Genomic DNA, 13923 nt, shown 5'->3' with positions numbered 1-13923 from the left:
AGGCAAAAAGTAAAAGCCCCTTTTCAGGCCACTTTTTCTCTGCCGCTACTGAGGAGACAGCGCTATTCAACAGCATGGCCGGGACTGAATCACAATCTTTTTATTACCATAAATATGACAAATAAGTAATAGTTACAGCCTGTAAACACAAGACTCAAATTAAATAGAGTTCTAAGTGGTACACTGTAACTGGAAGCAGGATCCTACTCCTATTAGAGCCAGCTCAGCCTAAAGAGTATCAGATGTTACTCGGGCCTTAGAAGGCCTGAGACATAAACTATGTGTGTAAGAGAAAAAGAAGTCAAATGACTCATGACAGAGTTTGTTTTAATATAAATTACTTCTTCTGTCTCTTTGCTTTTAAAGACTTGCCATTTTCAGATCCTGAGCAGCTAAGCTAGGCAGCTGGCTTCCTCAGCCACTGGCCATCATCTCATGTACAAAACACTGGCATTTACAAACTCATATTCCTTTGGCTAGGGGAGAGCAGTTTATTTTAGCACTGTGATCATGAATCTTACCTCTTCCAGCCCAAAAACACCAGGCACAGCCCAATTGGTGCTGTGTGGCTGTGCTGTACCCATAAAGCCGAGGACACACCACGATGCTTTGCTGAAGTCCTACAGGTCTTGAGAGTGGACCTGAGGAATCAGCACTGAATGAGCCACAAACCACCCCTTCCTCCTAGCTTTTTATTACCTGAGGACACAGGTAAGGGACTGAGATATGGAAAGAGTAGAGAAGAGAAGAGAAGAGAAGAGAAGAGAAGAGAAGAGAAGAGAAGAGAAGAGAAGAGAAGAGAAGAGAAGAGAAGAGAAACAGAAGAAGAGAAAGGAGAGAGAAGAGAAGAGAAGAGAAGAGAAGAGAAGAGAAGAGAAGAGAAGAGAAGAGAAGAGAAGAGAAGAGAAGAGAAGAGAAGAGAAGAGAAGAGAAGAGAAAAGAGAAAAGAGAACCCAAAAAACCAAAATAGAGGCTCAACCAAGAAGGCAACAACAATGTGAGGAAAGAATAAACGTCAGAGTGGGAGGAGAGGGAGATGATGGGGATATTGGAGTTCAGTGCCAAAAAAGAGAAGCCCCATTCCCCGCCACACCTATCTTCTTTCTCATGATTCTTTTACTCTCTTTCCGTGCCTGGTTCTCCTCTGGGATGAGTGAAACTTTCATGTCCAGAAAGCCCAAGTTTGGCATTTTGTGCCTTATGGCAAATGTGCTGGCTATCCAATGTTTCCACAGGGGCTAAGTTATACAAAGCAAATGAAAAGCAAAGCCTGCTTAGTCTCCCTTCCATGCAATGCAAGAATCATCCCTTAGATGGGACTATTGCAAAATCAAACAACCTTACAACCACGACCAGTAAATAATGAGTAATGTGCTTGTATATACAAAGCTTTTATATCAACCAGTCAAAGAAAGTGAGCATAGCTCATCACAAAAAGACCCCATTTATCAGAAAAGCTTCAAACAGCTTAACATCTTCAGGGCCATCACTCATCTCTTTCACCTAAGCTGTTCCAGCTTCCAACCGAGAGGCTAACACATACCCAATTTATCTGCGCTCCAGCACTGCTTCCCCCAGTCTAAAGATACAGGATTTGGGATATAAACTACTTAAAGTTAACAATAATCAGTGATTTCATGACAACAGTTAGGAAGACACTGGTCTGAGAAAATTAGGCAAAAATCAAGTCTCACCAGACATTTTGAAAGCAAAAGGAGTCTGACACAAGGCTGCTGGACTCAGCAATATTTTGCTGAATATATCCAAGGTATTGAACTCAGTTCTGAGCTGCAGGGCTGTGCAATGAAGGGACCTTCCAAATGTGACACATTATCATCTCCCACCCTACAATTCTGGGAGGGGCTGGTTGGGCTTGGTGATGGGACAGCCCCTCCACACATACTCTTGCCCTGGAGAGATTCTTCAGGGAAGAAAATATTGATTAGAATTTGGTTTATTTTCCAGAGTGTTTTCCCTGTGCTTCCAGAGCTCTGAAAGAAGTGACATGGTGAGATCTAACCACTCCTCATTCTGCTTAGCGAGGAGCACATTGCCACATCACTCTACTCTGTTCCCTGGCGAAAGAATGTGCTCCCATCAGAGCTTCCACACCCACACTCCTCCCTAAAATTTCTACCTGGTAGAAATTCTACATCTGGAAGCTGTGCAGAGAAGAGCAATGTTTAGCAGGTGCTCACACAAGTTCAAAATGTATTTATGCACTGCAGGTTAGTAATGATCCAGTGAATGCAACCCCTAGGAGTACCACACACTGAGTACATCCCCTGTAAATTAGTATCAGTGGAAAAGCACGCTTGTGAAAGATGACAATCCAACCCACTTTCGCTGCTTATATGCACTTAAAAGGCACAGCAAGGCATGGGCACAGAGGTGCTCTTTATTTATGTTCTTCTAGTGTTTTTCAACCCTCATCTTTGTGCAAAAATCTGCAACTTAGGCTTTTCCATGCCCACTTGGTGGTTAGCTTTTCTGTCCAGATTTCCCTCAAGAGTGACAATTATGGTCTCCCTAACAATTACATGAACACTTGTCTCAATAAAAACAAAACAGAGTCATGAAACCATTTCATATGGATTCTCTCTACACATCACTGTCCAATTCCTAGTATCAAACTGTGCCTCAGAAATCTTTAAGAACACTGGATGTGAAAAGTTGCTTCAAAACAACAAAGAAAGCAAGGGTTGGGAATGGCTGTTACATGTCTAAGAAACCAAGGAAAAAAACCTATGGCTTAGTTGAATAAAGAAAGGAAGAATGAGAATTGGATTCCAATGTTGACGATGAGGAAAGTGCTAATAAAGTAACTGCCTCCTATTGCTAATGAAACTAATAAAGGTCATCACTCCTCTACCATTTCAGATCCATGATTATATGAAAGGGAATAAAGAAAAATGGCTTTACAGTTAAGCACAATAAAATTAGGTATATTGCAAACGCCTAGATAGTAAACAGACTCTTGTTACACTATACAGATAGGGCAAATTCAGAGAAGCAACCCCTCTAGACCTCTTTAGGAGGAAGGACAACACAGTATATGTAAGTTATAAAACTTCTTCACATATAGGGTGGCAAAAGTATGTCCTGGTGGTATGAACTACTGGGATCAAATCCCACAGCTAAGTGATCGTAATGTCCTTCAAAAAATTTATTGTGAAAAAACCTCAAGCATTTCAGCCAGCCAGCACTGGGGCTCTACATGCCTGTGCTTTGCCACAGAACAGTCTGATCCCCTGTGCTGACATAGCAAGAGTGCAAATCCCAGATGGAAAATTAATCTCACGATGTAGCCAGATTGGGTTTCCAATTCTCCAGTGCATAACTTTAAGGTTGTTCTGCTCAGCTATTGAAGAGGTGAGGGCAGAGAGACTTTAACTTGTTTGACATCCTGAACATCATTTAAGCAAGACACGCTCTGAGAAGGACCTTACTGGCTACTGACAATTACAAAGGATCCACAGTATCCTTCTTTGTACTCTCCCTCCCTATAAAATATTGCTATCACACTTTTCTTTGCTTAAATGGCCTGGACAGAAGGGGAGTTCAAGGTCCAAATGACTTCAGCTATGTCTCTGAGTATGTGGGTAAAATCTGTCCTTAAAATAGAAAGGAGATGGACCACAGTACGTTTTAAAGAAATAATCAATCTACTATAAAGACACATTTATGGTTTCTTCATATTTATGGTTTTCCTCAAGAAAAGACAGGCCCAGGAAGCTAGAAAAACTGTGAGGTTTATTACACCTCTTCTACAAGCTGATCTTAGTCTGCTTGAAAAAAAATCAACTAATTGTACCTCTCCTTAGACAAACTCCACCACGGTCATTTCATGTTTCGTAACAAAACATGCAGCAGCAGAACCCAAACTATTCTAGGCAGCGTATCTTCTCCTGCTTGCCAGGTCTTGGGCTTACTGACAGGAGAGGAATACCATTGGGTGAGTAAAAGTCTCAACTCCTGCAGATTTACAAAACACTCAATCTTACTCTTAGCCAGCACGAGCTGATGTGAGCCTGAGAATCTACACACGGAGCCTACAGACAGAAAAGGCTGTATCTGTGTACGTAGGGTTGCTTCCAGTGTGGTAATCGGGTACGCGCACGCGAGATACCGAACTCGGGTGAGGTCAATGGAGCTATGCCAAAGCGCAAAGCCGGCTGCACCTTCAACAGAAAGCGAGGATTAAATAGGTTTCTTTGGTCACGTGAGCATCTGAGAGGTCTTTACTACCTTCTCAGTCCATCCTCAGGAATGTAAAAAACGTAATTAAATGTCTTTAGCACCACTCTCAGATAGATTTAAGAAACAGGTAAGTCATGTTGATATCCCAACACACAGTGCCCCATCTCCTTCCACCAATGTGCACATAAAAGGCCATGTTTCATTTAATTTCATTAGCGTGGCATTTCATTAAACCACCTACTTTTAGAAAAATAATATGGCCACATCTTTAAGTATTGGATTTCTGAGGTTGTTGCCTCCAACTTCAATACTTCTGTGCCAGACACTCGGCTAATGTAAACGGGTAGTTCTGTTAGAGCCAATATATTCCACTGACTTACTGCAGCTGCCTTTCCTTGTCATTAAAGAGTTACCGAGAAGCTCCAAATCTGAACATTCGTGTACTGGATGACATTTAAATGGAGCATGCGAAGTTTCCACGAAAGGACAGCACTTAACAAAAGACGCCGCCTTTGTATCCTATTACCTATAGCATCCACAGCTTGTTGCTGAATGGGAAATAATACAAGCCAATTGCAAGCGCTGTAACAGCCTTTATCATTTCAAGATGTGTCATCCACCAGCGAACACTGTGTCAGATTCCTGTTTGGGCTCTGATCCAGCGAAGTACTTCAGCACACGGGCAGTCCTGCTTATCTTCAACTCAGCTTCTTACCTACTTGGAAGTTAGATGATGTACCTAAGTGCTTGATGGGATCAGGGCACTGGAGTAAACTGGTGTCACTCCTCTGAAATCCTGGAGCAATTCTGATTTACATTAACTGAGAACTTTGCATTATGATTATGGACTAAGATCATCGGTCATTTCAGTAGCTATATGACCTGCTACAACAAACTTTGACATTTTCTGAGACAAGTTTTTACCTGTAATAATTTCAAGTGATATAAACCGACTACAAATCATGTAATGTGACAATGAACCAAACACTACTGTACAGCATGTACTGATCTGATAATGCATCAGATGTATGACCACATATAGCATGAGGCATTGCACTCAACCAAGAACGCTTGACAGCAACAGAATTATTTCTCTCAGCTCCGATATAAAAGGCAGCTAGCAGGATGATATCAAATGATGGCAGCTCTGCTTCTCATAAAAAGACCTTGGGGACTCCAAGGAGATTTGTGTATCTGCACTTCAGCAGCACAGCAATGTGGAAATGTTAAAGTTAGTAAAGCAAACAGTCCTCAAATGAGAAGGGCAACAGATGTCAACCCGTATCACATGTCAGTAAACAGCAACAAGACAGAGGGTACTCTTCTTAGCACTTTTGTGAAATGCATTGTGCTATCAGCTACAGCCACATCTCAGCTGTTTGACTCTCTACGCGGTGGTGCTTGTATGTCTGATTTAACTCCCACTACGAGAGGATTTCCAACCATATTTCACGACTGTGCACTAAAAAGAAAGGAGAAATGCTTCTGTATATTTATTGCGGCTTGAAAAGTGAAAAAAAATCACACTCTCAAATTGATTGAAAGCTCATTTTGTGCTTGGCAGAGACAGACAAGCATTTGTATTTCTCAGCTTTAATACAGAAGGATCATCTTTAGGGCAAAAGAGTAGTTGTGAATCATCCGCTTTTTACCCTTACTGCAGACTTCTGACAGTGAGGCCAAAATATGCTAACTAAAAAGGCACTCTTTGTACCATAAACACTAGCCCACAAGGAACTGGACAGTGGCCATCAAATCACTGCCTTTTAATTTTTCTCTCTCGTCTATATTTCTCTAAAGATTTCTGGTAAGAAGGCAGCTGACTCTATACAAAAGCCAGAGGCATTGCCAGTATCTTGGTGGTTTCATGCATGCCATATGGAATCTAACTTTATTATGCAAGGGAAAAAACACAACTTTCAATTAGGCAAAGATGTACTTCAGTGTCAAAATACCCAAGAAAGAGGTACAAGGATAGAGTTGGTCTACTGCGGAATCACTGCTTTGGGTCCAGGCCTGGTTAGCTGCAAATATACTCCACAGCCATTGAACATCCTTGCTGTTTGTGTGGAAACCAGTTTGGTTCTCAGCAAGGAGTAGAGTCCACATCATGAACTGCCATGACATCCCTTAATAACTCAGCTGCCAGCCAGAAGTGAGAGAACAACAAATGAAAGGACTGGGAAGATTCAGCTCTTTTCACCACTACAACACTCTCCCTGTCAGTAGATGTATAAGCTGTGCACTGAAAATCAGTCATTGTTTTATGGAGCGCATGTCTTGTCAACTGAGACTGGCGATATACACATCCAGGAGGGAATTTTGAAAAAAATCACTTCGATGAAGAAGCCATTCCCAGCCAACAGGCTACTCAGAAAAGCAGCAGCTGTCACCCAGCCTTGCCCAGGCATGGTCTCCACTAAAGCTTGGGCTCAAACTGTACATGCACATGTCTGGAGCTTTGAAGAAAAGGATGGAACGGATCAGAGCACCTTAACATACTCCTTGCGTACAGCAAGAACAACCATCTCCTTCCTCCGCCTTCCCAAAGTCCTCTGATTAGGGGAACAGGAGAAAAAACCCCATCCCAACACAACAGGAAGGCCTTTACTAAAAGGTGCATTAATTCGGTATAGCAAGCCAATGAAATGATTAATTTGCTGCTCTCCTTCATTATTATGTTTACACAAGTTGATTATGGCACTTAATTACTAATTCACCCTGCTCCAAAACGAGTGCTTTAAATTTTTAATGAGATGAGGGAAGGCAACATTCCCTAACTCAACAGGGAGAAGTAATTTTATTTCCTCTTTTGATTTCCAAAGTTATTACCATTTCTAAGGAAAAAAACGATCCCCTCCCTGATCTTTCACTCGATTCTTGCTTTTGAAAATATGGAAATCAACGAGACACTGGCATTAATTTCAATCCATGACCTGACAGGTAATGCTTTGGAAGAGGAATAGAGGATCAGATCATCAACTGAAGCATGTCCATTGAAACAAGTGGAACAAAATTACACCTGATCCAGAAATGGAAATAGCCTAATTCCCTCCAGTTCTGTCACCAGAAATGTTGAATATGTCCCAGGACTATTTATGGGCTTTCTTATGAAATGCTGTCTACTCACAGTTGCCAGTTGGTCCATTACTGAGGTTGCGGACTAACTGCTGCACTGAAGAGCTTGTTTACATTCCTGACAGTCTGTGACGTTTTCATTGTTCGGAGGTGAATACACTGAACATCGCATGTTCTTCCCAGCTGATCTTTACAAACCCTGTGTTACCTGTGGGTTTTGTTACTTGATTTAATCCTCTGTGCTGTACCACCCAACAACTTAAGACAACCGAGAGATGTCCATTAAATTCAGAACTACCAAGCAGTACACAAACAAAACTCTTTCGAGTTCCTTTAGCACAGAGTTGCAAGTGAATCGTTTCCCCTGCGCCATCATGATCTCCAACCCCTGTCTGCAATGTATATCCCTCACAGTTATGGCCTCTATGCCTGTTATTTTGAAGGCGAGCCAGGAGACCTTGATCCACATAGCTCCTAGGGCTGCTCTCAGGGATGCAAATTGTACCTAAGGGGTACTTCATTTGCTCAACTGCTGCCTCCGCTAAATAATTCAGCTAATCCACATCAGGTAATACCTAACACCTTCTTCTATAGAATCTGGATTATTTTTATATACCTCCAATCCACTTTATAAAAACAATGAAAAAGCTTTTCACTATCTTTTTGCAGGATATCCCACCAGCTGGTGCAACAACCAAAACTAACAAAGACTACACCTCCCTTAAAAGTCCATTTTATACTGAAAAATCTTGTAGCCATGCAGACTCTAATTTCTAGCTCAATGTTTTACACCAAAAATTATTATAGAAAGCTGATCACAGAAAGTTACCAGTAAAATACATCATAGTAAATCACACAGAGTTTCTTCTCTTTCTGTATCAGTCAGTAACAATGACCCTTGTTAAGACAGCAAATCCAAAATAAATCTGGTAATTTGGTTTCATACAGGTAATTTTACTAATTGCTTTAATATGCAATTAAGGAATAGTCAGTGGGCTGCAGGATTTTATAAGGCAATAATCCCGTTCCCTGGTGTACAGCTTTGTCCCAAAGAGTAGGTTATCCAAAAAAAAAAAAAAAAAGAGCTGGATGACTGCCAAGTCAAACAGCACCTTCTTCCCATTTTCAATTACATACAAGTGAGGCAGAGTAACGAGGATATACTGGAAACTTTGACATTTATTTATTGAACATTTTTACTGAGAAGGAACTGCTGGCTTGCTAAACCGGAAACTATATTTTTACTACAGAAACAATCACATAGAAACCCAGGATCCTGCTGCTCAGCATGAAAAGAATGGCCAGAACCAATAAATTGACCCATCTAAGCCAGCAATGTTAAAGTTATTTCATTCAACGCAGCACACATTTCAAAAATCCAAAACCCCAAAGACAGATTATATTTTAAAATCCTTATGTCATACTATTTTACACAGCACTGTCTTCCGCGACCCAACCAGGCTGCGTTACAGAAAACCACAAAGAGGAAAAAAAGGTGCAGCATGTGCAGGGGCAAAGATAACCCACACTGCAAGAAGACATTCAGAGGATTTTCTCCCCTTTCCAGAGATTCTAGAGACTAAATAACCAAAAGATGAAATGGGGAATAACTCCCCACACTGCATGTTCTTTTTCCTTTTTGGATAGACCAATTGTTTTAATTCAGTTTTACCACAGAGGAGAAAAATGCAGAGAGAGTAAATGAAGAGGAAAACAGGGAAGTCCACATTCTTTGAAGCAACGACATATGGTGACCAGGCACGAGAGATGGAGGGTATAAATCTTGCCTTGATAGAACTACCTAAAAATGAAATTGCAGCTTGCATGGGGCTTGAGCTTTTAAAACCACACCAGAATCTAGCAAATTAACCTGTACGATTACAAATTTTGCAATAACCTTCATTTCCAATGCTTCTTTGCAAAAGCTCAGCATGCTGAGAATTTGGGTACTAATACATTTCTTCAGTTTCTTGTTTCTTAATCTCAGGTAGCTGAATTCTTTTAAGAATATTCTTACATAATCTAAAATCTTTGCTCCGTGGTACAACTCATGTTGCCATAGATGGCACCTCTGCAATGACAATCTTGTGAGCAGACACTAAAAACACTTGGTGGGTGGTTTCCTCACACAGCAGAGATGTGGTGTCCGGGACAGGATTCCATGCTTCACCTGACTCCCAGTGATCACCACAGACAGAATGACGGGAAGAAACTTGCTACAAATGCTCAGTGGGATGTGTAACAGCAGTAGTTTCCAAACTGCTTTCCTCTTTTCTATTTCAGAGACATCCCAATGAAGCCCGTGGGCTTGACCTGAAACTCAGAGAAACCAAAGGGAACTCTCCGGCTGTCTAACAACCCCCTCGGCACCAGACCTTCCACGAATAGCTGCCGAAGCACTGGAAAGGGCAGAGGCTGCATTTGGGAAATCAGACTCCTTACACAGTGCTGAGGCACTGATCCGCAATTTGTATTTATCCTTTTCTCTTTATGTACTGGTATGAACTTATTTGATTAAAGCAAAGATGGGAAGTGCGCATATGGATTCATGCAGTCTGGCTCCCAACAGCCACAGGTAAGCCCTTAGGAGAAGCTTACTCCAGGAAGACCCACAGAACCTACACTGAACTTACAACAAGCCAAAAAACCACTCCCACAACCAAAGAGGCAGGAGCCTCCTGACATATCATAACAGCAAAAGAGCAAACTCTTTAAAATTAAAAATTCTGTGACATGGCTGGTTCAAAGGATGTAGTTTCACTGAGAAAAGATTCTTGAAGGAGCGGGCTGTGCAGACTGACATGTACGTATGTTTGTATAAAATACACGACTTCTGACATTACTGGATATACTTCTGAAATATGTTGATATGTAAGGGCAGGGATAAAAACTAAAGGTAAATGAACATACTGTAGTTATATGAAAACACATTACAGAATTTCGCAGCAATAGATTTTACTAATAAGGGCCTGTAGTGACAGGACAAGGGGTAACGGGTTTAAATTGAAAGTGGGGAGGTTTAGATTAGATATCAGGAAGAAATTCTTCCCAGAGAGTGTGGGGAGCACTGGGACAGGTTGCCCAGAGAAGCTGTGGATGCCCCATCCCTGGAAGTGTCCAAAGCCAGGCTGGATGAGGCTGGGAGCAACCTGGTCTAGTGGAAGGTGTCCCTGCCCATGGCAGGGGGTTGGAACTGGATGATCTTTAAGGTCCCTTCCAACCCAAACCATTCTATGATTCTATGATATAAATGCAGCTAAGTCATACTTTGGCCAATCCACTGAACATAAAAGCCTGACTGCTACTTTTACAACTGTTAATGGATTGGAGTAACATGAATAAACATGATGTTCCATCCTCATTATTAACTGCATTCACTGCGGGCGAGACAAGAGGTATAGGTGTGTCATTTTTTACTGCACAAATAGTGCTGTGTTGTTTCTTATGTTTCACATTCCTCAGTATGAAGAAAAGTAGGACAAATACAGCTCAGATGAAAGTGTGACCTTCTTGCAGGATCAGAGCCTTGCCAAACTCCCTTTTTAGTCTGTAAAATGACATGGCCTGACTTCACAGACAGCGGCTTTTACCTGTAAGTCCCTACAGTCAAAAGACAAACGAATCTTCAATACACCTCAGTAACACACACTTAAAACAAGGTGAAGAGAAAGCGATGCTGGCTCTTGGCCAGCTGTGCAGAAGGTACAAACTTTTCCACTTGAGTCAAAGTTTGTGCATGGTGCCAAATGTCAAAGTGTAAAACGCATTAAAACAGCAACAAAACAAAACAAAAAATCAGGTCCTGCATACCTGGATAGATGCAAAATCCCCAGAAGCACAAGCTCCAAGAATAGCAGCACCCACCAAAACAGACTCCACTTCTTTGGACAGGACAACAGGCTTGCCTAGACAAGAAAAATTAGGAAGAATATAGCAGTACTGCACTAGAGGCAGAATAAATAATTAAGGCAAAAAAAATAGACACACCAAAAAAAAAATCAAAAAGGACTTGAAAACCATGTTCGCAACTCCACTCACAGCTACCGCCTACTGCAGATGAATGTAAATATCTCTGCTCTGTGGTTCCAAGCTCCAAGAGAAATGCAGAATTTAAATAAAACCATTTCAGCAAAATATTCATGCAGAACATAAAGCACACAAAGAGCAACCCCCCAGATCTTTGACACTGGCTATTTATCTTAAAGGGCCTGGTATAAACCTGCTACATGCACCTTCCAATTAGAAGTTGACCTTGAGGGGAAAACAGGGTGGTACCTTTTCTGTTTCTTTTGCAACAAACAAACAAAAATATTGTGCTTGTTTTTAAATATATATATCCAACAAAGCCAGTCTGGTTTTGCTGGAAGACATGAAAATATGACTAGTAAGCTTTCACAAGCTATCTATGAAATAAGAAGAGAAAACTTGTTTTCCAGATTGTGTAACATACTCAAAACCAAGATTAAAACACTGGAAAAACAAACAAACAAACTCTATATATATTCTGAAGTAGAATTAGAAATTACTGTTTCATCACCAATGGGTACTATCATGAACATACTTTCCCTCCATTCACACCAAGTTTTCCAAGACCTGTAAAACCAGTGTAAAAACAGCAGGAAAAAGAGTAATAAATGAATAAAAATCATCCTGCTTTCCAATTCTCCTTTAAAAAACTAAAATATTAGCATAAGTCTAAATACTTTTCTAGCTACACTTTAGGTGTTCATCCTCACTAAGCCACAGAATTTAATATTCCTACAGTATTTGGCATCTGTCTAAATTTCCATTACTGAGATAACTTTTATTCAAGGAACGATGGTGCAAACAGTGGTGGGAGGAGGGCTTCCTTCTGCCAATAGCCTCAGTGATATCATGGCCCCAGAAATGCTGCTCCTGACAGCCAGCTGTAAGATTACAAGGAGCTGAAAATTGGAGGAAGATCTCAAGTGAGCCATGTCCTACAGAGGAAAAGGCAAATACACACTTTTCAAAATGAGAAATTGTTATTATTATAAGAAACAATTATTGATACTAAGCAAATTCACCTTGCACCCCAGACGCCCAGTTACGTGATGCCAACTTTGCACCGTTCCACCAGCGTAAAGCTGCTACAATCAACTTCCAATGCCATAAAGGTGCCATGGTGGCCTTTATGCCATTTCTTCCTACTGTCAGCACGGGCAGAGCGATGGGGAAAGGAAGAGGATACGGCCAGACCTTGCTGTTTGATGGCTGGAATGACCACTAACAGCGAGCTAATGTAATTACAGCATCCCTTAAATTTCTCTGACCAAATGACACCACCTTAAAAACACAAAAGCTCAGTCACCTGAGCATTCCTCCAGTTCAGACAGACCACAGCTCAGGGCTTGGATCAACTCAGAACAGAAAACCTAAAACTCAAGCATACAGCTACCCTGCCAGGTGCTGGAGCAAAGAGCTGTTTTCTGCGTGCTCTAAAATTTACTGCACATTTCCCGCATCATCAGAATGAATACAGAATTCTTACCCAGTCCAGTTCAGACAGACCACAGCTCAGGGCTTGGATCAACTCAGAAGAGAAAACCTAAAACTCAAGCGTACAGCTACCCAGCTCTCTGCCAGGCGCTGCAGCAGAGAGCCGTTTTCTGCATGCTCTAAAATTTACTGCGCATTTCCCGCATCGTCAGAATGAATACAGAATTCTTACCCAGCAAAGAAAAAGATCAAGACACTTTTTAAGTGCCCTGCGAAGTTATCCACTGGATGTCTGCATGGCTGAGTCACGGGCATTTGCCGCTAACAATAATATATTCAGATTTTTTTCTTTTCGAGAAAGAATGGGGGATTGATCCTGGAATGTTAGTTATTTTATCTGATAGGCTCTAATGAGTTCAACATAACCAAGAGCATTTCAGTCAGATGAACTCTGACATCCCTTGTCAGTCACTGATTTTACAAATGGGGGAGAACTCCAGACTGCAAAAAGGCCTTTTTGTACTGGATTGTATTTGGCCATTAGTTACAGTCAAAGAACTTCTGATTACATTTTAATCAGAATACTTTTTCACAGATCTTTTCTTTTACACATCATAGCCCAGCACCCTGACCCTACACGTAGCTGAAATTCACCTAAAAGATTTGAGTTTTATAAGGGAAGGCACGAACTCAGCAACATCATTTTTCACACACTGAAAGCGGCACTTTGACTACAGTGTATTTACTGGATTTTCAGGTCAATAGGCATTATGCTTTTTGCTTCTCCGTTTCTGTTTTCATCTCAGCCCAGTACATAAAGCATATTTTCATCTTCCCTCCTGCATCAAGGTTACAAAGTGTGGTTTGATGCTAGGGCAAGTCAGATCTCCAGACCAAAAGCCCCAAATCTGAGCCTTAAGCTTTATTCATTGCAGCTCAATTGGTCTTAATTTGAAATATACCCAAAGCACACATTATTCAATGTTTCTCTGATGTCCTTTACACTAAATTTCGTTATTTTTTCCACATTTTTAGTATATTCAGACTCACAGGTGCGCTAAGATGTCCAACACACACAAGGCTTAAGGGAGACCAAAAACACCATGGAAGCCTGAGACCTCCTGTGTAATGAACCCCATACCCAGGACCTTCCACCCCCCAGGAATTCTACAAAACGAACTGGAA

At 41.3% G+C, this 13923-nt stretch overlaps 1 protein-coding gene across 1 annotated transcript in view; it reads right to left on the bottom strand.

Annotated features, from left to right (window-relative positions):
* The window catches only part of FGGY (FGGY carbohydrate kinase domain containing), a gene marked incomplete at its 5' end in the record, with an annotated part of 43849 nt that overhangs the window by 14987 nt on the left and 14939 nt on the right, over positions 1-13923 (bottom strand). The window contains one exon of the mRNA XM_010160690.1: positions 11089-11183. Within this exon, the coding sequence (XP_010158992.1) occupies positions 11089-11183 (95 nt within the window). The remainder of the gene's footprint in view (positions 1-11088; positions 11184-13923) is intronic.

The sequence above is a fragment of the Eurypyga helias genome, unplaced genomic scaffold (assembly GCF_000690775.1).
Source record: "Eurypyga helias isolate BGI_N326 unplaced genomic scaffold, ASM69077v1 scaffold14721, whole genome shotgun sequence".
Lineage (NCBI taxonomy): Eukaryota > Metazoa > Chordata > Aves > Eurypygiformes > Eurypygidae > Eurypyga > Eurypyga helias.
The sequence above is the reverse complement of the archived record's forward strand: the minus strand, read 5'-3'. Positions and strand labels throughout refer to the sequence as shown.